The sequence below is a fragment of the Gopherus flavomarginatus genome, chromosome 4 (assembly GCF_025201925.1).
Source record: "Gopherus flavomarginatus isolate rGopFla2 chromosome 4, rGopFla2.mat.asm, whole genome shotgun sequence".
Lineage (NCBI taxonomy): Eukaryota > Metazoa > Chordata > Testudines > Testudinidae > Gopherus > Gopherus flavomarginatus.
This window is the reverse complement of record NC_066620.1, coordinates 49,930,282-49,952,373: the sequence shown is the minus strand read 5'-3', so window position 1 is coordinate 49,952,373 and position 22,092 is coordinate 49,930,282. Positions and strand designations below refer to the sequence as shown.

Below are 22,092 nucleotides of genomic sequence, written 5' to 3'. Positions count from 1 at the left end.
TATACAAAATACAAATGGAGACTTGGAGTAACAGCACTATCCACTGCCTCTGGTTAAAGAAACCCTTATGCAGCTGCACCGCTTGTTTATTCTTGCTGATGTTTCCTTTCCTAAGACCCTGTCTGAAGAGCAGCATCTTTAGTTTGCACTTTAAGACCTGAACAAAATCATTGAGCATGACAGTCACAGACTTATACCATGAACTCTAATAGAAACAGAAGTCATGTACACAGACCAACAGTACTAGGAGGAGCAGTCCTAAGGTGGGGCTAAAGTTAGCTTCCATAAGTGAAAGGGACTGAAAGGATTGTATAAGTAAAGGAATATCATAGCATTCAATATTTAAGTAGAACTCTACAAATACTATAGTGCATTCATGCCATGGAATGAAGATTTAATTTCCCCCTATTAATATGCAAGAATATCATGTTTACTACAGTAAAGCCTAAGAACCACCCAAGAATCAGGCCCCACTGTGCAAAAAGAGTAGATAATCCCTTCCCTGAAGAGTTTACAATCTAAATAAACACTGGAAGGGGGAAACAATACAACTGAGTGAACTATGTAATGGCTGCAAAGAGCCTTGATTTATTTTATTTTTTTTGAGAGGGGTAAGCTAACTGGAAAGAAGGGGACAGAGCAGGTGTAACTCTGAGGTGAAAGGCATTGATAGGGAGGGGGAAGAAGAGGGTTGAAGTGAAGAGCCAATAAGCATAGAGGGGGAGAGGAAGTTTGACAGTCCCTGCTTTAGCTGCTCTTATGACAGTGGGTCTGGGTATGGCTCCTTCCTCCAGTTTTTCCCCAAGGCTACATACCTGGGAGCACTGGCCCCAGCTGGCATCCATTTTACCCCCAGCAGCAGTTTTTGCTTTGGCTGCACCTAGCACCTGGAATCTCAAAGTAAGGTTGTAATCTGAAAAGTATCTAAAACTACCAGACTTGAGTTTCCTCCTTCACTGTGAGAATTTAAAATAAAGCTGGTTCTCACATCACCACACCAAATACTGCATACCTATTTCTACAACCCCACCGCATACCTATTTCTACAACCCCACTGAAAGTCTGAGCCAGAAAAAAATAAAAACAGCTTGAAACTTTCAGCTCACTGGGTGAACTTGCAAGGCTGACTTTAAAAAATAATTGTAAAGTGAGCCCATTTGATATGATGTCATTACCTGATACACGATGTTTTCCACTTTGAATTTTTCAGCACAGAATTACACTGACCTCAGTCTGAGGATCCAATTTTTCCCCTATATTTTATGGAAAATGACATCAAGAGTAATAACCAAAACCACATGCTATAACACTACTATGAAGAGCGCTGCGTAGCTTGAAAGTTTCACTTTCAACAACAGAAGTTGGTCTAATAAAAGATATCACCTAATCTATCTTGTGTCTCTAATATCCTGGGACCATCATGGCTACAACCCTGCATTCCTTAAAGAGGCTAAAAATGATTCTTTAATAAAGAACTAAAATTTGAGGAAGAAGGAAAGGACATTCTAGCTCATTTGTTTTTCCATTTCTGTAAATCTTGATGCATTTAAAAATTGCCAAAACTTTGTAAGTCATTGCTCCTAAATGCCTGGCAGACTGTCCTAGTGCATAATCAACCAAAATAGCAAGCACCTTTCACAAGTCTTACCTGGTTCAAAGCTCCCATCCAAATTTGTGGAAACTGTCTGCAAAGGAACTGATGTACGTATTAAGGACTGCAACTAGAACAAAAATCACCCTCACACTAGCAAAACTCAGTTACTTAGGATGTCCAGCTAAAGTCTGCACATTATAGCAATGTATCTTCATAAAAATACATTAAAGTTGCATGGGAGGTATCCACTTAACTCTGCATGCCCTACTTTTATTAAAGTTTAGTACTACTGATGCTGTAAGGAAGATGTGGGGGGACTTGAATCCAGCATTTCTGGTTGAGGAGCATACCACCACTATGGCGTTATTGTACAGCAGCAAGCTTAGAAGAGGAATGTATGAATAGCCTAGTAAGTTTTCTAACAAGAGATAGTGAGTCTATTTCTTAGACATTAGTGTTATATACAGTAATGAGCAGCAAAATGTGTGCTTTTTTCCCCCTCCACAAGAGGTTACAGTTTATAATCTCAGGTATTTGAAAGCTCTGCAAAGAGAAATGAGGAAAAAAGTACAGGTAATAACATTCCTTTGCATTTTAATATTAGGATCAAGATATGTAAAATAATGTTTTAGAGCATCTGTAAGCAAGACTTTCTGAATGTATTTCATAAACAAAAGAATGGTAGCACATAAATGTCAAATTTATCAATACTGAAAAACAACATCGTTGCTCTACAAACAAGGCAGACTTCAGCAAGAGAAGCTTTTCTAAGTGATGAAATAGCTTTTAGCACCCAGCTAATTTTCTATTAACTTGAAGGAGGTGAAAGGGCCCGATGGGTGACCCCAAGGAACTGCAAATAATATTCATGGTGACTTTAACGGCCAGTAAGCAGGTGACAGACATTTAATATTTTAGTGAGTGCAAAGGGAAGGTCCAGCAATGGGACTTAGAAAGTTACCTATAAAACTCTTCCTAAGACAAATACTGTAGTGCATGCTGGACTGCATAAAACAGGATTTTACATCAATGTTTTGTACCAAGTATTGTTTGGCTTTATACAATATGAAAATGAAGTACATCAATTTAGAGTATATTTGCTGGTTGTGCTGTAAACCCAAGTTGCTGAGATGCACTATGAAAACTTATTACAGTTTTAACTCTTTCAGTTAGAGACACTCAAATGAAGCCTTTTTAAAGGATAAATCTGTAGTGTAAAAGTTACATCCATTTAAGTGTTAAACTTTCATCTGAACCCTTGAAAACAAATGTACATCACTTTTAGCATTTTCACAAGCTATAATCTTGGCAGGCAGAGTCACTCTTCTTGTGGCGTGGAGAAGTAGTCTTTGTGGGTGATGGGGACGCTGTACCAGGTGATTCAGGCCCTCCTTCCACAATAATTGGTGAAGACACCAGAGGAGGTACCTTCTTTCTTCCCAGGAACACGCCTCCATCAAATCCACTTTTCTTTTTATTCTCTACTTTGTTCTCACTTTCATCATCTGGCCCTCTTTTCTTCACTTCTGAAGAGATTTCAGGCACTTTCGGAACCTCTGCCCCAGCATCTGATGATATTCTAGTAGCTCTTACTTCAAGTACTGTTGCCTTTTTGTCTGTTGGGTTGCTCTCACCCGCTGCCTTCTTCATTTCAGCTTGTACTGGACTCAGATTGCCAGCCTCAGGGACAGCCTTGTCCACCATATTACTGTTCATATTAAAAGTCTGAAAGTCCTTGTAACTGTGAAAGCTCTCAGTCCGTCTTGCCCTGGCTAATAAAGGACTCTCTCTATATGGTCTTACTGAGCCATACGTAGCAGCTTCATGGATAGTTTCATGGTGCTGTAACTGGAGGCTGAAAACACATTCAACAGTAAAACATTTCTCCCTCCTTTCTCATGTCACGGGTTACAACAAATACTGATGTGAATGAACATCATCATCACCCTCCTCAGAACAGACTTCAGCTTTCAAAGGTAAGAAACATGCAGCAGATTGTTCCTTCTCTCTAGCCAAATAGAAAACCATTTGGAATTTGTGACGAGTATATTGGATTCCCAGATGTTACAAAGCATACACATATAATCCATGGGAATAACACTTCTGAACACCTGAGGCCTGATAGCCTGTCAGCTGCATGTGTGTTACCCAAAGAGAAATACGATTTTTGAGGGAGAATGTTTCAGAACTATTAATCCCAGAGCACACTCAGCTGTGCTTGTCCTATAATTGGCAGTGGAATGTGCTCAGGATTTCCAGCCTGCCTATCTCTGTGAGCAAGGGCTCACATATTCCCTAAATTGTACAAATGCAACTCCATTGGGAGCAGTGTCCCAAAAACATCAGGGCACTTATTCAGGTGCCCAAATATGGACTGAGAGTGCCTAAAATTAGACACTCAAGTTTGAAAGTTTTCACCTAAGTCTTGGCACACAAAGCTGATAGTATATCCTATGGATCTTTGGCCTACCTAGAGCTTGAGTCCCGCAGACGGCTTTGCTGAACTACTGAAGTTGCTGGACTGATGTTAGGAGTAGCGCAGCGTGAAGTGCTCAGATCACACTGATCAAGCAACTTAAGCAGCTCTTCTTCTGTCGGACCCCCTACATCTTAGAAAAGATAGATAGTGGTCACTGATTACCTCTAATGCAAGCATTTAAGCCAAAAAATAAGTTCTGCTACATTACAACCTACCCTTCTCTTCACTTTTATTAACCATGTCCATCGCTGTGGTCAAATCCCACATCTGAATACTGCCATTTGAATGACCTGTAAAGAGGTAACGTCGTGGTCTTGAGCCCATCCTACTGGATCCTTCACATTCTCGTACAGTAAATGAAGAAATTGTGGTACAATCGACGGCCTGGATCTCGCATATTCTACAAAAAGGCATTTAACATAATTACAGATTATAATCCTAACTATAGTTATCACATATCCTAGAGGGCAACTGTGAGGCTTAATTTATTAATATTAAGATCTTTGGATAGAAGGCGCTATGGTTTATTTTATGCTGAATTACACCCTTCTCTTTTAACACTCATTTCTAACTCATAACATTTTTTGCAGTTCACTTCTAAATGTTACTTTTAGTAAGTTTCCAAAAGAGAAGGGAAAAGAGTACCGAGTAGCTGCTAGACATTTAAAAAAAACCCCAACCCCATAATTAGTTTCCTGCTTTCTTATGGAATCTGCGTTACAGATTTCCTGATTTTAGGTTTGCATGTGCTTCTACAGAGAGATCTGGGCTCAGGATGTGTTCAAAGTCAGCACCATATATTAAGTATTGTACAAGACTAATATGTAATTTCCAACTGCTGTCTGTTTTTAAAGTTTACTGAACAAGTTCCTTCAAACATGTCACAGGTACTTGTTCTCACAGAGACACAAAGTCCAGAGCACTCTTAATTTAAAAAACTAACCAGTTTAATCAAAAAGTTTATTTACATTCAGAAAATTTCACACCAAGATGAAAAGAAAAGAATTACATGAGAGGAAAAAATGAGGTTGGGAATGAAATGACTGAAGTTTAGGGTAGCTGTCATGTCACTCACCCAACAGTGAAATCAGGAAGCCTGTAAAACTTGGGGATGTTAGCCACCTCCGTCATGTTCCTTCTTATTGTTTAAAAAAAAACTAAACGCTTGAGGACAAATTCCACCACTGTCATAGCCCATGGTGAGTACCTCCATACTGTGGATTCAGCTAATGGCAAGTAACTGTGTGACAAGCCAGGGTATGACTCTACAGCACAGTGACAGCTGCAGAGTGCGTAGCAATACCCTAATCTGTTCTCCAAGACTCTCACTTCACTGTAGAAGTGTCCATACCGGACATCAGCGTGGGACAAGCTGGTGTGCTATATATTCACACCCTGAGTTGCCACGCAGTAACTTACCATGTAGACAAACCCTAGGAGTCATCTAATCCAGTCCACAATAGATTTGCTTTTTATACATCCACTGTGTTAGTGAACAAAACAAATAGGATATTCAAACTGAAACTTTCTCCTGCATTGTACGAATTAAAGGGAAGGAACAATGGCTAAGCATTTAGGAATTCCTCTGTTGCTTTACTCATAACTATTGAGATTACCGTGGTATCAAAATTTTAAATTGTGGCTTAATTAAGTCATCAGGGAAGAATAGTTTGATTAGAATACAAAGTCTGCCATAACAAAACAGGACAGGAAACAAAAAAACAGGTCGCAGTTGAAAATGGTTTTGAATTACTTTGTTAAAATTTATCCTAATATGACACCAATTTTAATAAACATTTGGCAGTTTCTTCACTGTGTATGCATAGAACATTAAATCACAGTGATTTATAACATTCATTGGGACAATAATTTGGCCTCCAACCATATTACGGGCTTCTAATGCTATTTGCTTAAAAAACAAACAAGCTGTCAAGTGGATAGCCTAGGTGCGCGGAAAATGTATTCTCTTGATTAATTCCTTTAACAGTTACTTATGACTATATGTAATGAACTTTGATGCAAAGAAGATTGATTCTCTTAAAGGGTTTGTATTCATTACAAGATTAACCGATGATAGGCCATGTGTTACAGATAGTAGGTACTGGTGAACTACTATTAACAGCCATAGCTGTACTAGCACTTTCAATTTAACACTAGTATCCAGGGCTTTCAAGAGCATGTTAGCTACTGCCACACCTGCTATGGCTTTCATTTATTTTAAAACTAAAAGTAAGCAGAGTATCAGTTTTTTAATGAAAGGGTAGCAATACACACCAACATATGGAAGAACAGAAGACCGCTCTAAAATCAGGAACATAATTAAGCATCCATTAAAAGAGTACACTCATGGTTTGCCTGCAGCCAGCTTGCATTTAACTTGCAAAGTACAATTTTACTGTTATGCTACAAGTGAAACCCAAATTGATCTTTTTACCCTTACGTAGCCTTTCAGCCAATGCTAAACAGCACCCTGGAAGGTAGAGTATATCCATTTTACATATTGGTATAGAGAGACATCTTCACTAGCCCAATATCACAGTGAGCTAGCAGCAACACCAGAAAGATAACCTAGGGGGGTCCTTACTCCCAGTTCTCCGTTTTGCCCAGTGAATGAGGACTGGGAGTACTGAAGCAAAAAGTCTATTGAGATTATCTATCCAAGGCATTGTGTCAGTTAACTCTTCAAGGTCTTTTTCAAGCAATACATTGTGTAGTAAAAGCAAAGCCAAAAGGGTTTAAACAATTTTTTAAATTGCCTTTCAGCCAATTACACTTTCTATACTTTTTTGAAATTATTCTCTTTCTTGGGAAGTTCTTCTGGTGAAGTAAGTAAAAGCAAAACAAGACACCCCTTATTGTTGGCACTGACAATGAAACTAGAGCAGAGCGACTGTATGTTTACATTAAAGTGATTATACCTGTCAGATATGCACATTAAATGCATAAGTGAGAAATGAGTTCTATACAGCATCTTTGTGCTTTGACTTGCTAGCACAAGTATCAGAGCCAACAATCTTAGGTGTCAGCTCTTGGACAGGTACAATAAGTGGATTTTATCAGAGATGCAACAGATGATTTGTGCTTTTACCTTTTCCCAGTAGAAGACAACCTGACAAAGAGTTTATTAGTGACGGGAACAACTTTTTGGATGAACACCTGTTGATCATCACGCTCTCCAAATGGTCCTGTAGTTAGAAAGAGAAAAAGTATTTCAAAACACATTACTCCAAGAAGTTATTGGCAAAAAAACTTAACCATTCCTACCCTATCTAGAAATCAAAATTACTCACACAGATTCAGTCTAATTAAAAGAACCAGGAATCTTCACTGATTCCTAGTTTAGCAAAACACCACACTACTTTCGCATTGTGATGTATAATTACTGACAAGTCACAATAGAAAACCCAAACGGAAAGGTTACCCAATTATTTTGAGTAATTCTGAACTACCAAGGAAGATGTTCACTTTAGACTGTCAAATCAATTTGATGCATTTTTGGTTTTTTAACAGAAAATAAACCCATCTCTGTGTAATTTTCCATTACTCTACTATAAAGAGTTAATTTGTTATGATGTATTGCAAGAAAATATTTATGGGATCTGAAATATGATACGGGGTCCATAACCTCTTGGTCACTAATGTGACCAAATTTTCTAGAGTCTGATTTTTCATTATTGCTGAGCACCTGCACCTCCCTCTAATGTCAAGCGGAGATGCAGGTGATTCATAAAATTGAAAAAAATAAATAAATCAGACCCATATTGACTGAAAAGTTCTTTATAGCTGTTTGGTAGCCCCTGTGCAAGAGGTTGGAGGCCTTAATTCAATTACTAGCAGATCGCCCATCACGTTTTTGTTTTTTTTTCTTTTTTGGGGAGTGGGGGGGGGACACTAAACTTCTTAACAGGAAACAACCAAGGGAACTTTGCTCTTCAAAGTGGATGGCATCTCCATGTGTAACATTTTGCACTAATCCAAGATTCTACAATATCAACACTGTAAAAAGTTAAGAGCAAATAGTTGTTTATCAGTATATGTATTACAAGAGTTCCTGGAAGCCTCAATCTAGGATCAGTGTTCTAGTGTGCTAGGTGCTGTATAAATAAAAAAGAGTCCTTGCCTCAGAGGGCACAGTTTAGAATTATAACAAGAACTTTTGATGGATTAAAAAAACAAATGAGGATGGCTTTTCTTCTTGCTACCTGTCTACCCATTCAGTGTTTTGTAAAGAACATCATGTCACAACAGGTGCAATATTAGTCTTTACTTAGGTTTTTCACAATTCTGTTCGTTTTGTAACGGTTTCAGTGTAGTTTTGAAATGTAACATGAGTATAATGTTAAATATTAGACTCGTGTATAATGTTAATTTTTGTTTCATTTACAAAATGTGATAGCACATTGTGAAACAAACCCAAAAATCTCATGCAAATCAGTTCTAATATATTCTTCCATAATCTCAATCTTGTTCTCTCTCTCTATAAAAATGCTATTAAAAAGGGTACATTAGGTAACCAACAGATTTCTAGGTAATTTATAGGAATCACAAGGCACAACTTCTCTTAAATGGGTCCCTCTGGGAAACCACTTTGCCCAGTACTGTAAAGTGAGTCTATGGAAAGACAAATCAAATTAACTCTAGCTGGAATCAGTTTTCAAACAGGAATATTATAGTCATGCTACAGTATCATCAAAATGCAAGCTGATTATGCTGTAATTACTCTGGTGTAAATCAGACTCACACACCTGAGGTCAATGGAGTCACATAAACATGAAGCGAGAGCAGAAATCAGGCTAAATGCCTGCAATGAACCTTCCAGAGCACAGTAGCCCTCCAAAAGTCCAGTACAAAGTAATGGAAAAACATTTTTCCTACCTATGTCATTTCCAGAAGAGTAACTACCATGGCTCTCTGTTTCCTCCAAGGACAAGATTTTGAATGAAGCTAAGGGAGTAGACCCTGGCTGTGTGGAAATCATTCCTCTGAATCGAGTCACTGTCCATGTCCGAACGTGGTTGTTGTCGGCACAAACTAGACAGAAAAAGAAAAAAACAAAACAAACATTGGAATATTTGCAAGAGATGAAAGACTGTTTTTAAAACACCTTTTAAATTTATAAGCCATAACATTTAGGATGTAATGAAAATTATCTAGGGTCTCAGAGTATCTCTACACAGCAACTAGACATCCGTGGCTGGCCCGTGCTAGCCGACTCAGGCTTGGGCTGCAGACTTCCAGGTTCAGGCTGGAGCCTGGGCTCTAGGACCCTGCAAGGGTTTTTCTTTGCTGTGTAGACATACCCTCAGTAATTAAAAATACATTAACTTCTGAGCAAGTTCAATAAAATGCATTCAAATCAATTGCGATGATAAAATGAGAGGAAATTGTAGTCATCAATAGTTAAATTACTTATTTTGTTTTCTGAATCAAAATGCTTACGAAAGCCTTAGAAGTAGCAATACATTCTGAATAAATTTGGACTGCAAAAATTACAAACATCTGAAAAGTGGGTCCTGTGCATACTGCGTGTACTGTACAACTCCTGACTTCTAACATACTTTTTGCTGTGGGTTATACAAGTCACAGAGCTTTTCTTCCTTGGTTTTCCCCATCTATAAAGTAGGAATAACATTATCTGTTTACCTACCCTCCAGTGCTGTTGTAAAGTTTAATTAACATGTTAAGGTGTACATCTTACTATTGTTGCGCGCGCGCACGCACGCACACACACACAGTTGTTGTAGCCAGGTCAGTCCCATGTTAGATAGAGAAGGTGGGTGAGGGAATACTATGTAGCTCAAAAGCTTGTCTCTCTCACCAAGAGAAGTTGGTCCAATAAATACTCCTGGGGGAATACTGCGCAGTGCAGAATTTTGTTTCCCCCACACACAGAATTGGCACTGCTGACTGCCATTAGGGGCTGCTGAACCTGGTAGAGCCCAACACCTAGTTCACCTACATGGGAGGCACAGGCAGACCGTGGTTCCAGGTTTGCCAGCCCTGTTCGGTCACACGGTGCAGCCAGGCCCCCTCCCTGCACGGAAGTTGCCAGATCTGCAGAAAGGAACTGCTGCTTTCCAGGAAGGGGACTGAGGGCAGGGTGGGGGAGGTGGGAGAGTATGACTCAAGTTGTTCCAGAGGCGACCAAATCTTAAAATTGTGCCCCTCACTAACAGCAAGTATGGGCCATTACTGCCCGACAGGACAGTAATGAAGCTATGCGAAACGAAGCCTGTGGCTGGGCTCTGGGGATAAGAGAGGGGTGCAGGAACCTGGGCCAGGTGGCGCCCTGCAGCTGGGCTCTGGGGAAAGAGGATGCATGTGTCTGGCCCCATGGCTAGGCTATGGGAGGAGATGGGAGGTGTAGGTGTGAGCCAAGGGGCCTCTGCACAGCCCCTCTCGCATCTCCCAAATATCTTCTCCCAGTACGCACACATGCCCCCTCCCAGTTCACACACCCCTCCAGCACATTCCCCTCCCCCAGTAGCCTCCTCTATTTTGGAACTTTAAATATGGTAACCCTACAGGGTCAGGGGAAAAAAAAACAAGAATTGACTAAAATACCAAAGGGACAGAATTTTCCTCCAAGATGTGCCCAGCTGGTACATGTGACACACCCAGCCTGAGGCACCCGACAAAAGCATAACAGAGGAACAGGGTTGTTGTAGAGGTTTCTTAAACTCTCTACTCCTGGGGGAATCTTTTTTGTCGTCTGTATTGTTACAGACATACTTGCTGACAGGTATTTTGAAATAAATTACCAAAATAAGTGAAACTGATGTAATTATATTGCGTTATTTTGACAAATAAAATATGCAGCATTTTAAAATATTAGGTGCAGAATTCCCCCAGGAATAAATAAGAAATATTAACTCACCCACCTCATCACACACACTTGCTTTCCTCATAAACAAACCATCTCAAGCATACCTGCATCTCCGAATTAAACAACAGAGCAACAGTCACTGGAACAGCTTGCTGATAGAAATGGTAAATTCTCCATCACCTGGAGCCTTTAAATCCAAACTGGATGTCTGTCTTTCTGAAAGAAGCTCTAGCTCAACCTCAAATTACTGAGCGCCACAGTGTCACTTCCACAGTTGGTATGAATAATTCCTGCTACTGCGGCAATTACTGGGTGAGGGTCTCTAGTTTGTGTTATACAGGAAGTTAGGCCAAATGACCATAATGGTCCCTTCTGGCTTTAAAATCCAATTAAATCTACGTACTATAAATTATTTTAACACATGAAGTTACAATGTTTTAAAATTACTATTCGAGAACATGCATCTTGGGCTAAATTTACACTTACAGCAGTGTGTAGAGTACAAACATCCATCCATAGCTATGCACTGCAGTGAAAGGCTCCAGTGGAGGGGAAAGGCTCTGGCAGCTCCCTGCTGCCGGAGCCTTTCACTGTGGCAAAGAAAGGCTCTGGCAGGGGGAGGCAGCAGGGAAAGACCCCTTTTCCCGCTGCCTCCGCACTGCCAGAGTCTTTCACTGCAACAGAGAAAAACTCCAGCAGCGGACACTACACTGCTAAAAACAGAAGTGTAGATGTAGGGGGCACAGCTTAGACATATAGAGATCTGTGCAGTGTATATACCCTGGGGGTTCTAGCATATAAGGTAGCTGTTCTATTTGCCTAAGCCACGTCTCAGCATCTACACTGCTATTTATACCTGTGCTAGCTGGGTGTGAAGTGGCTGAACTCTACACGCCATTGTAGCCTTGCATGCACTGACCGTTAAAACACATGAACACATTTTTATTTCAGTCACATATTCAATTAAATTTGAGTTTATCTGAATGTGAGAATATTCAAATAAAAACATTTATTGCCTTTACAGCAAGGATTTGCGCGCACACACAAACACACACACATTAATTTAAATAATATCTTATTTTCTGCCATTTCTTTAAAATTTATAAAATTCATAAAATTCAATGCAAAAATAACCCACTCTGTTAGACGGTGTTATGAATAAAATCTGAAATGCACAAGAATCATATTTTATTTTATGATTCTCTGTCCACATGCAAGATACTTCCACCCAATTTACTTAACTGGAAATTTACAGCCATATGCACAACTGTTGGTTCTGATAATAGACTGGTATATGCAGAGAATTAGGTTAATTTAACCCATATTTTATTGCTGGTTTCAGAAATTAGTATCTTTTATTAGACATTTTATTGTTTTTCTGGAACAAGCTTATCATGAATTGCTGCAAATGGAATACAATATATTGTACAAATATTAAATGTCTTATAAAGACCAAGATTAGGACAAGCATATAGATCAGTGGCTCTCAAACTTTGGTACTGGTGACTCCTTTCACATTGCAAGCCTCTGAGTGCGACCCCCCCTTATAATTTAAGAACAATTTTTAACACCATTATAAATGCCGAAAGCAAAGCAGGATATGGGATGGAGGTTGATAGTTTGCAACCCCGCCATGTAATAACTTCATGACCCTGAGGGGTCCCAACCCCCAGTTTGAGAAGAACCCCGATATAGATAATTTTAACCCAACTCTTGTATGCAGATGCTAAAATGAGATGTATTGTAACAACAGTATAATTAACAGAAATCTCCTTAAGTAAGTTTACAATGCCATTAATTTTTTCAGAAGTTTTTTTTTTCTTAATATGCTGTTCTATATGTAATCTACTATGTTAAGTAATTCCAAATGATGGGGTTTGAAGAAAAGGAGACACAAGGAGCATGAACATTAGAAGAAATAGAAAAGGGAGAATGAGTGACACATGTGCATCTGTACATACAAATAAGATTACCTGACACAAGGTGTTTCTCAGACAGCATGATCTTTGTAACAGGACTTCGATGAACTGTAAAGGTCTGAAAAAGTTGAGGGCCTGACCCAACTGTTTCAGGGTGCTGTACAATCACTCTTACTGCTCCAGAGCTGGTGCCATATGCAATCTCAATCCAATTACCACTTACACCTACAGAAGGCACAAACATTGAGATGTTTTAAACCAACCACCATTCCTCAAAGTCGGGGGAAAGTTATATCAGCAGATCTGTAACACTGAATAGCTACTTATTTTAGCACAAATATTTAAGTTCATTAGCAAGTGTAAATAGCCCTAAAAGGGTTAAATTAATTTTACCTACTCTGCAAGTATTTGCTATCTACTATTGTGCAGTATATCCCAGTGCATCCTGCAGTTCCCCAAAACAAAACAAAAAAAGGATATGAGAGAAGAGATCAAGCAAATCCCAAAACACATACTATACGCTATTCCTTGCCTGTGGCCCCAAAGAGGCATTTCAGTGCTTTTTAGAATTTAGAAACACGGAGACCAGCACCTGTCTTGCAAGATTTACTTCTCCTTGTGAGGGAAAGACAATTATATTAAGGGGAAAAAAAAGTTGTATTAACAATACAGGTATGGGAAGGATAAACAAAAAAAGTTGATGAAATGCCTATATCTTCATCTGAAAAAATATTTGCATCTCACATTTAAAAGTAATAACATTCATATATCAGAGTTAGTTTTGTGGGTTTTGCTTTATCTCCAAATGGTTATGACAGTTCATGAAAGGGTGAAGTATGCGCCAGTAACTTGAATGATGTTTATCAATGACGTAGCATTATTTTTCAGTAAAACACCATTATGTCTATAATATTCTGTTACACTTTTCTTCCTTAAGGCTGGGGATCACTCTATCTGTTCAGAGCACACAAGATCAGAATAGCAACTCCAAACTGTTAAGATTAATAGTGGGAACTTTGATCTGAACCCATGTTATTGAAGGTTTCTTAATGCCCTTTAATGCTTGGGTGCAGAGACTCCTGGCAAGCAACTATGGTACAGTCTGACCAAACTGGAACATGACACACAAGACTGTGGCCACCTTGTCCACATAGCGTAAGGACCAAATTGGTAAGAGTGTTGGTGTTTTTGAAAGTGAAGGACTTAAAGTGTAGAATAAGGTGTTGTGAATATCTTCCTGAAGAGGTCTGAGAATGCAACTTAATCCAAACCAATACTATCCGTCATTCCAAAGTGTAGTATATCCTTTCTAAAATATTTTTTTAATTAAATTCATGTCCAGGTTGACAGTCTGTACACCAGTTTTAAGAGTAATGAAAATTAAAATGATTATTAAGCACTGATAACTGTTTTATAATGGAATATAGCACTTATCAGTGCTACTGCTGTTAGAAATCTAAAATACTTTTAAAATATGAAAGTGAAACCTCTATGTGCAATGAGTTACAAGAGAATGTAAATGATACACGATACAAACTTGTCTTGGGTGTGAGGTAGACACTGAGTGCTGTAATGGCATCATTGGAGGGATCATGATAAAGTTCTGTCACCAGAAGATCATTATCCTTCATTCGCAAGGGAAACTTCTGCATATCTGCATAAAAAAATAAGTGATATCCAAATAAAAAACAGCAGAAATGTAAAGTCAGTTCATAATAATGATTACACTTATGAACAAGAGATAATATTCCTGTTAGGAATAATTATTATAACAAAATTGAACATTACAATATTAATTTTGCTGGTTTTGTTCTTACCGATGTAATATATAGAGCCATTGTTACAGCCCAGGAGTAGGAAAGATCCAGCAGTATCATAGCTGGTGATAGGGACAACATCCTGAACCTAGTACAACAGTAAATGAAATATAAAACATTAGTTCACCATTTTCTTTCAATTCTAAATGTAAGTTCATGTGCAATTTTCTTTGCTGTTTCTTGTAGTATTTTGTTTTTAAAAAATCATTTCGATTCTTATACTGCGTGCAGCACCACACCACTATTTAAAAAACAAAACAAAAAAACCCTTCCCACCACTGCCCCAGGGAGAAGTTTCAAAAGCTCTCAGCATATGCCTAACTCTTCTTCCATTGAAATCAATGGGAGTTTTACTACTGAGTTCAATGGGGTAGAGTTAAGCCACCACTAAGTGTTTTTAAAAATCCCACCCTAAATATGCACATACGGACACAGAGAGAAACAAGGCAACTAGAAGCTGTAATTATTATTCAGCATTATGACACCGTAAAAGGGGAAAATACCAACATTAATATTTTCAGAAATTCAAGTTTCTGCTAGAGCACTGTTTAAATAGTACATCCTAACTTTTTATATTATATTATATGCATATATATTTTTAAATCCACAGAACACATTTTTTTCCATCTCCCTGCTGATTTTTAGCAAGGGAGAATTAATAAATTCAAGAGCAACCATTCCAAGTGCATTCAAGCCTATCCCTTTCTCCTCTCCTGCCCTGTGGAAACTCCTGCCTGCCAGCCTCTCTCAACATTGCAGCTGCTGGAAAGGGCTTCCCTGTCAAGTGATCTGTGGAAGGAAAAACTGGTCTCTTCCAACTCCCATGTTTCAGTCATTTCTTAGCCCCACAAAGGGAGCTCAACGGAATGAAAGGGGATCTCTTGTGTTCCAAGAACCCATTGGGTTCCAGTCCCATGCAGAGTCAGAACTACAAAGGTTGTTGTTTCTGAGTCTAAGGCCGAAAGAATGTCTCCTTTGCTTGAGCTCTCTACACAGAGACAGGATACATCAGCTGCTATGTTTCTCCCTGCCCCGTATGAGAGTGTGGTCATTATACTTGCACATGAGAAAGGAAGCTCAAGTCACTATAAAAAAAAAAAATCACTAGTCAAACTGATTTTATATAGAGCATGGTCAAATGCACACCATAAAATGAATTAAAGAAAAGATTTTCCCCTCAACCACTAGTCCAATTTCAGTCAAATTAGTTGTTGTCCAGCTATACCGAAAGAAGGGCAGGAGACACTTGACATGAATTTTATTAGGCCGCAATTTTATTATTAGATGTGTGGAACTACCTGGCTGATAAAAGTGTACAGTGCAGGCAACTCTATGTTCATTCAAATAACTACCTCGGACTTCCACCAGCTCCCTTTCATTTTCCATCTAGGTCCCCCATGGCTTGGACCTTGCTGTCCACCCTGCCTTGTAGGAGAGTTAAGGTGGGCTATAAGAAAAAGGGGTTTGGCTCCCTGCCATACCAATCATAGGAGCCCCGAGAAGCCTTTGCCCCATCCCTCCCTTTCCATTCCTTTCCTTTAAAAAGCAGATCTTTTTTAAGTCCTTTAACCAGACCATTTATCTGCTCACTGGATGCCTTCCCTAGTGGAGTGCCTATACTGGACATCCACCCCACACTTACAAAATAAGTTGCGACAGATAGTCTAACCACTTTTCCTCCTCACCATAATAGGCCCTCCCTGACACCCACTGTGGGAAAAGAGAAAAAACGCCACTCCACCAAAGCCAGTATGAGGTGAGGGGAAAATTCCTTCCCAGCCCCCCCAAGAAACAACTAGTGCAATGCCCACAGCAAGACCTAACCCAACCTGATAGTTGCACCTTGAGAGGAGGGAGGGTGGGTGCTGCCTTGCCTGCTGCTTGGAGAAAGGGATTCCAATACCAGGGCATGCACCTTTTAAAGCCTTCCACCTTTATGTTCCCGGGGGGAGTCAGTGCCGCCAACCTGACCACCACTCATCTTTTTGCAGCAGTTTCTGACCTCCTTCCCACCCCTCCCCTGCCATAAAGCACTGCTACCTTCTTCCAGCAAGCCCGGACAACATCCATCCCCCCTGCTTCAGGTGTGGTGATTACTTGAAACATTAATTAATGAAATTCTCTAACTAAAGGTATTGTTTTGTGAAGCTGATGGTGTCCTTTAAGTCCCTTGGAAAAGAAACTATTTACATAATACCTATCACACATCAATGCATAGGATAAAGAAAACATTTTCCATACAACTAGTTCTTCTTATTTTCTGTAACTCACATTTACTCATAAACTCACATTTGGTTTACAAATTATCTGCAGAATTACAGCTCTTTCAGATTCTCTGTTAGGCTTCACAAAAGAAAACAAAATATTTACTGAAGATATCACTTTTCTTCCAGAGGGCAAACTTCATCAGTACAGACTGCCGAGTTAAAGGGGTGGGTTTATTTTATTTAGTTCAAGTGATCATTCCCTTTTCTTGCTTCTCTTCACCCGTATAATGCACAGTATCTGAGTTAGGTTTCAGCTTTATTCTTGTAAAGTGCTCAGATATTAGTATGATGAGTACCAATATAATAACCTAGATAGATGTTTTAATATTGAGCGACTGCCCAAGAAAATTGAGCAACAATGTCAAGAATAGCAGCTCCTTTAGACAATTCTTTCACAGGATTAGTTGAAGTGCACCATGTCAAATTCTCACAATAAAATGGGATAGCAAAAGAATCACCATAAAGAACTTGATTTTTAAAAACCCACGATTCCATACTTGGAATTCTTAGAATACTGCAACACACCTTCATAATGGTCCATTAGTCTCCCGAGTTCAGATATTTAAGAATAGAAGGACAAAAAACCCTTAGTTCCAACAGGCTTATCAAGCCAAACAATTATCCTGAGGTGCTCTCTACTGGATTGTATGAGAAGATCCTAGAACAGAAGATATATTACACTGGACCCTCGCCAGAACGCGGGGTTTGGGATCCATGCGCGGTCCCGCATTAATGCGGGGACCACATTATAGCAGGGACCGCGTTACTATGGATTCTAATGAAGGTAATTAAATTTGGGATCCATACGCGGTCCTGCGCGATAAGCGAATTCGCACTATATAGACGCACGTTCTAGCGTGGGTCCGCTGTACTACAAAACACTGGCTGTTTCTTGAGGACTTCCAGAACGTTGCTAACAGTGCTTGTGCACAGACAGAAATAACACATACCCTGATACTGTAAAGGAAAACATGTAGAGCAAGAAAAATAGGCTCCACATAGTCAACCCACCTGAGCAGCAAGAGGGCCACAACAGTATCAGGGAATGTCGTATGGGGAAGCCTAAGCTCCACCTCCAACCAAGGTGACAGGTCTCGGGCTGCAGACCGCTCTCCCTCCAACGAAGGCGGCAGGGCTTAGGCTCCGGCCTCCTCCTGGGGTCATGTAACAACTCTGTTGTCAGAAGGGGGTCACAGTACAATCAAGTCTGAGAACCCCTGGACTAGATGACCCTTATGGTCCCTTCTAATCTTATGATTCTATGTTTATATTTGGCACAACCCACGCGACTATGGCTACATTGCTATTTCATACTTACACTAGCTCAAAGAGAGCTACAAGTGTGTGTACACAAGCAGGGGGATCAGCCTCCCAGCTCAGAGTGTAGACATAGCTTAAGTGACCAAATGATGAGCAATTTTTACCTGGTAGATGAGTATTTGAGATACATCTAGAAATAAAACTAAAAGTACATGACAACAGTTCCTACTAGCTTAAGTGACTAGAAACGAGCCACTCAGAATTACTATTTGGCAGACTGAAATTTTTATGTGAACAATTTAATACAGCGTTGTCAATTTAAAAAATTGAAATCTCAACCTCCTCTAGCTGTTTACACATTACTGATTTTCACTGCTACATTATCTAATGCCTATAACCTTCTTGCTATATCATATGCCATCAAAATCTTGCCTGGGGAATGATGTTAGGGAAAGCCACCTCAGCTAGTCTGCCCCAGTCTCTGAGAATCAGGGAAGAGATGCCAGAATCTATTATGGATACAGAAAAAATTATAACATCCTGAGGAGGAATTATATAAAATGCATAAGGATCTCTCTTAGCTAGAGTGAGAATGGCTGGAAGAGAAAAAACTTCCTTCAAGTAGAGCTTGAACTATGGGCAATTCAGAAAGAAGGGGATGAGAAAGCATCGACTAAAAGATGACTTGTAAGAGGATGGAGTATTTATTGTGTTTACACCAAGATCATAGGACACTGTAACCCCCTGCCCAATGTAATAGAATGGCTCTCCCAAAAAAGGCAGAACAAGAACCTACTGCAGCACAAAGTTTAAATGATTTTTTTGTATTTACAACTGTGGGTTGCGAGGAAAGTACTGTACGTTTTCTAGTTTGTGAAGTAGGACTACAAAAACCCAAGAACTAGCACTGCATTTTAGAGCATGCCCACTGTAAGTAGAAGTACATTGTACAAGGTTATAATTTGCATTCCCTTTTCTAACTCAAAAGGGAATAGCACATGTCTTTGCATAGGCCTTCTTTGTATGTTCCAAATCTAGTTAATTTAAAAAAAAAACAAAAAAAACCCCTCAAAAGTAAGGGAAATAAACTGTGACATCTACTTTATGAAAACGTCTTCATTTCCTTAATTTATGAGGTCTTTTCCTTTATGCTATCTTCAGGAGTCTATGTGCTCTTCTGAAAATTCGCTGTTCCTTTTCAGTGAGAAATCCTGTTGCTATAGACATAAAACTACCCACTTTTAAATTTAAGTACTACAATCAGGAACCCCATTTTGGTCTCGACCCATTATTTTTGCCCTCACAATTTTCAAAGGTTTTACCAGCAAGTTCTTTAATAGGGTCTAAGAAATATGTTTTACTGCCACAGGCAGGTGATCAAAAAGGTATAGTTAATTTTCATAAATTTATATTAAGTTATTGATTTCCAAAATTTACAAATTGTTTTTGATGTCCTGGAAGTCTGTGTTACTAACCCTTGAGAACCAGAGTTCTGAGACAGCTGCGATTCAGAATTCGGACACAGAATTACACAAGGTCAGGGACAGGAGTAACCTTTTACATCTTGATAGGGATAGTGAAAGTTGTCAAAAATTCCCTATCTCACTAAAAATAAATCCCACTGACACCAAAAGGGAACCTAAACCAAATTCTTGTGATAGGCCAAGGACTCTAGCAGCTATTACAGGTAGTGGTCTGCTGAGGAGATACAAAAGTCTTAGAAATTGGACTAAGAACAGTGACCATATTAAATTGCTATACAGAATGGCAACTTTAACAAAGCCTCTTAAAAGATGTTTATAACACTACTGGTAAATTCCAGAGCAAAATCACATGGCACAGTGCAGAGAGCTGCAAGTTCAAATCTGGACACTCATCCACATACTTCAGAGGGAGAGAATATTGATAGTTACTCAGCAGAACTGAAAAAAAACTTCAAATTCTTGCCTTGCGAACACACCTACCTATGAGGTCTAAAAATGAAGGAGGAAGCAAAGGAAGGCATATGAAGAAGCCAATTGTTTTTCCTAAGTTGACAGTTCCTTTCACTTCGTTCCACCAGCATATTTTGTGAAGCTTTATCCTAATCAAAAAGTGGCATTACTTCAAATATATCTCAAATGTTTTCTTGCATTTTGCATGGTGTCAATTTAGATTTTAAAAAGGCCTTTCAGCTTGTTTTATTTGATGCAAACATTCTAGGTCAGCCTTCACTATGTAACTAAAGAACTGTGCCGCGTTGGTTGCCTTTTTCCGCTGTGTTATTCATTGGCAAGATTGTTGCTAAAGGGCCAAATCAGAACTTAGTCAACTAGTGCTATGGCAGTCACAGAGTGAGCCTCAGGTCAGTTCTGCCACTTGAGATTTGCAAGACAGTCTCTTGGATTTCATTACATTCTGTCCCTGCGTTGTACCCATGGAGACATTCATCTGGCTGTGTTACAAGGTTTGTTTCTTGCATGAATGCCCAACTCTTCCCTCAGTCTTGTCTGGAATCCAAGAATCTCTATTCCTGTTGTCAGAATGCATAATATGTATTAAAAAAAAATCACAGCATATCTATGATGTATATAGATATAAAATAGATGTTTTTGAGGCATGGTATACGGTGCTATCAAAGTTTGTACCATACTTTTCATGGTCCCAAAAGACTTGCAAACTCACATCTGAAGTTTTAGATATGCTCCTCTGAGAAATGCGATCACTTTTCATTGTAATATATTAAATTTCCTATTAGAACTACATATCTAAGTTCAAGCATGGGGTCCCATTAGGAAAACAAAGCTTTTAAACACGTGGCAGTGGCTAAGGGAGGAAGGTTCTGAAGACACTCATGGATGACATTTAATATTTTGATATGCCTAAAAGTTCTCTTTTTATTTAAGAGCATAAAGAAATGGAATGCTCAATAGTATTATATAGAGATAAACTCTGAAAAATTCTGAGAGAAAAATACCTAAGGCATGATGCTTAAAGATATCAAAATGATAGGCAGAAGTCAGAGTCTTACAATATTAAAATGCTGATGTAAGAAAAATAATATTTATGCATTATCTGAGAAAATTGGATTTTGTTCTTGTTTCCTCATAAAACATATTAGTTTTTGATAAACACCGATTAATAAAATGCTTCAATTCAACACACCTGCCAGTGCTGAGTCACAGCATTCCACACTCCCACCTTCCCAGTATGACTAGTAGCCACCAGCTGGTTGCCAATGAAGAAGAGGGCATCTACAGGGACTCCAAGACTGAACACTCCTACAAAAAACAAAGAGTCTGTGAAGCTTCTTTTCAGAATAAATACAAAAAAAGAAAAACAGTAAAGATGGAATCTCTCTTTCCTCTCTTTAGACATATAATGAATTTAAACTACATTTACTTCAACATGCAGTAATCTGCTGATGCAGTCAATGTTTCTTTTGGGAGAAAAGTGATGTTGCAAAATAATAAATTCCTTGTTCTTCTATAGCCACCTTTATCCTAAGGTCTCAAAGCATTTATGAACACCAACTAATGAAGAATCAAAATACTGTACTAAGCTCTAATTTGAAAACAAGCTCTAATTTATAAATATACAGTTAAGCTAATCAAAAGTGCTGTCCACAAATGACAAAGAGCTTACACAAATTTGGCAAGCACTGTCAAAAACATAAATAAGCGTAATATGAAAGATGCATAATATTGTCTTTTGAACAAATTCTTTTAGGAATGTAATGATCAGAAATTAAAACAAACTAGTTTCCTTTTTTGCTATGGAAGCCACCTCTGTACCTAAATGAACTATTACAGGCAAATATAATTAAGCAGAAAAATATATCACTTTTACTTCTTTCTACATTGCAGAAAGATGTGTCTTGTGGTTGTTATATTACTAGGAAACATACACTCCAACGGACACACATTTATAACTAATTCTGAAAGATGTACT

The 22,092-nt window shown here is 38.9% G+C and overlaps 1 protein-coding gene across 6 annotated transcripts in view; it reads right to left on the bottom strand.

Moving 5' to 3' along the window:
- Positions 1–2,171: 2,171 nt before the first annotated feature.
- Positions 2,172–22,092, bottom strand: part of KCTD3 (potassium channel tetramerization domain containing 3) — a 60,233-nt gene continuing 40,312 nt past the window's right edge. For 4 of the 6 annotated variants that reach the window (XM_050950216.1, XM_050950218.1, XM_050950220.1 and 1 more), the window contains exons 10-18: positions 21,307–21,422; positions 14,636–14,723; positions 14,356–14,472; positions 12,873–13,043; positions 8,949–9,104; positions 7,162–7,258; positions 4,289–4,473; positions 4,065–4,203; positions 2,172–3,449 (exon numbers count right to left, since the gene is read on the bottom strand). In XM_050950216.1, the coding sequence (XP_050806173.1) occupies positions 2,885–3,449; positions 4,065–4,203; positions 4,289–4,473; positions 7,162–7,258; positions 8,949–9,104; positions 12,873–13,043; positions 14,356–14,472; positions 14,636–14,723; positions 21,307–21,422 (1,634 nt within the window). In that variant the 3' untranslated portion in view covers positions 2,172–2,884. The remainder of the gene's footprint in view (positions 3,450–4,064; positions 4,204–4,288; positions 4,474–7,161; positions 7,259–8,948; positions 9,105–12,872; positions 13,044–14,355; positions 14,473–14,635; positions 14,724–21,306; positions 21,423–22,092) is intronic. The other 2 variants (XM_050950217.1, XM_050950219.1) reach the window with 1 other exon arrangement.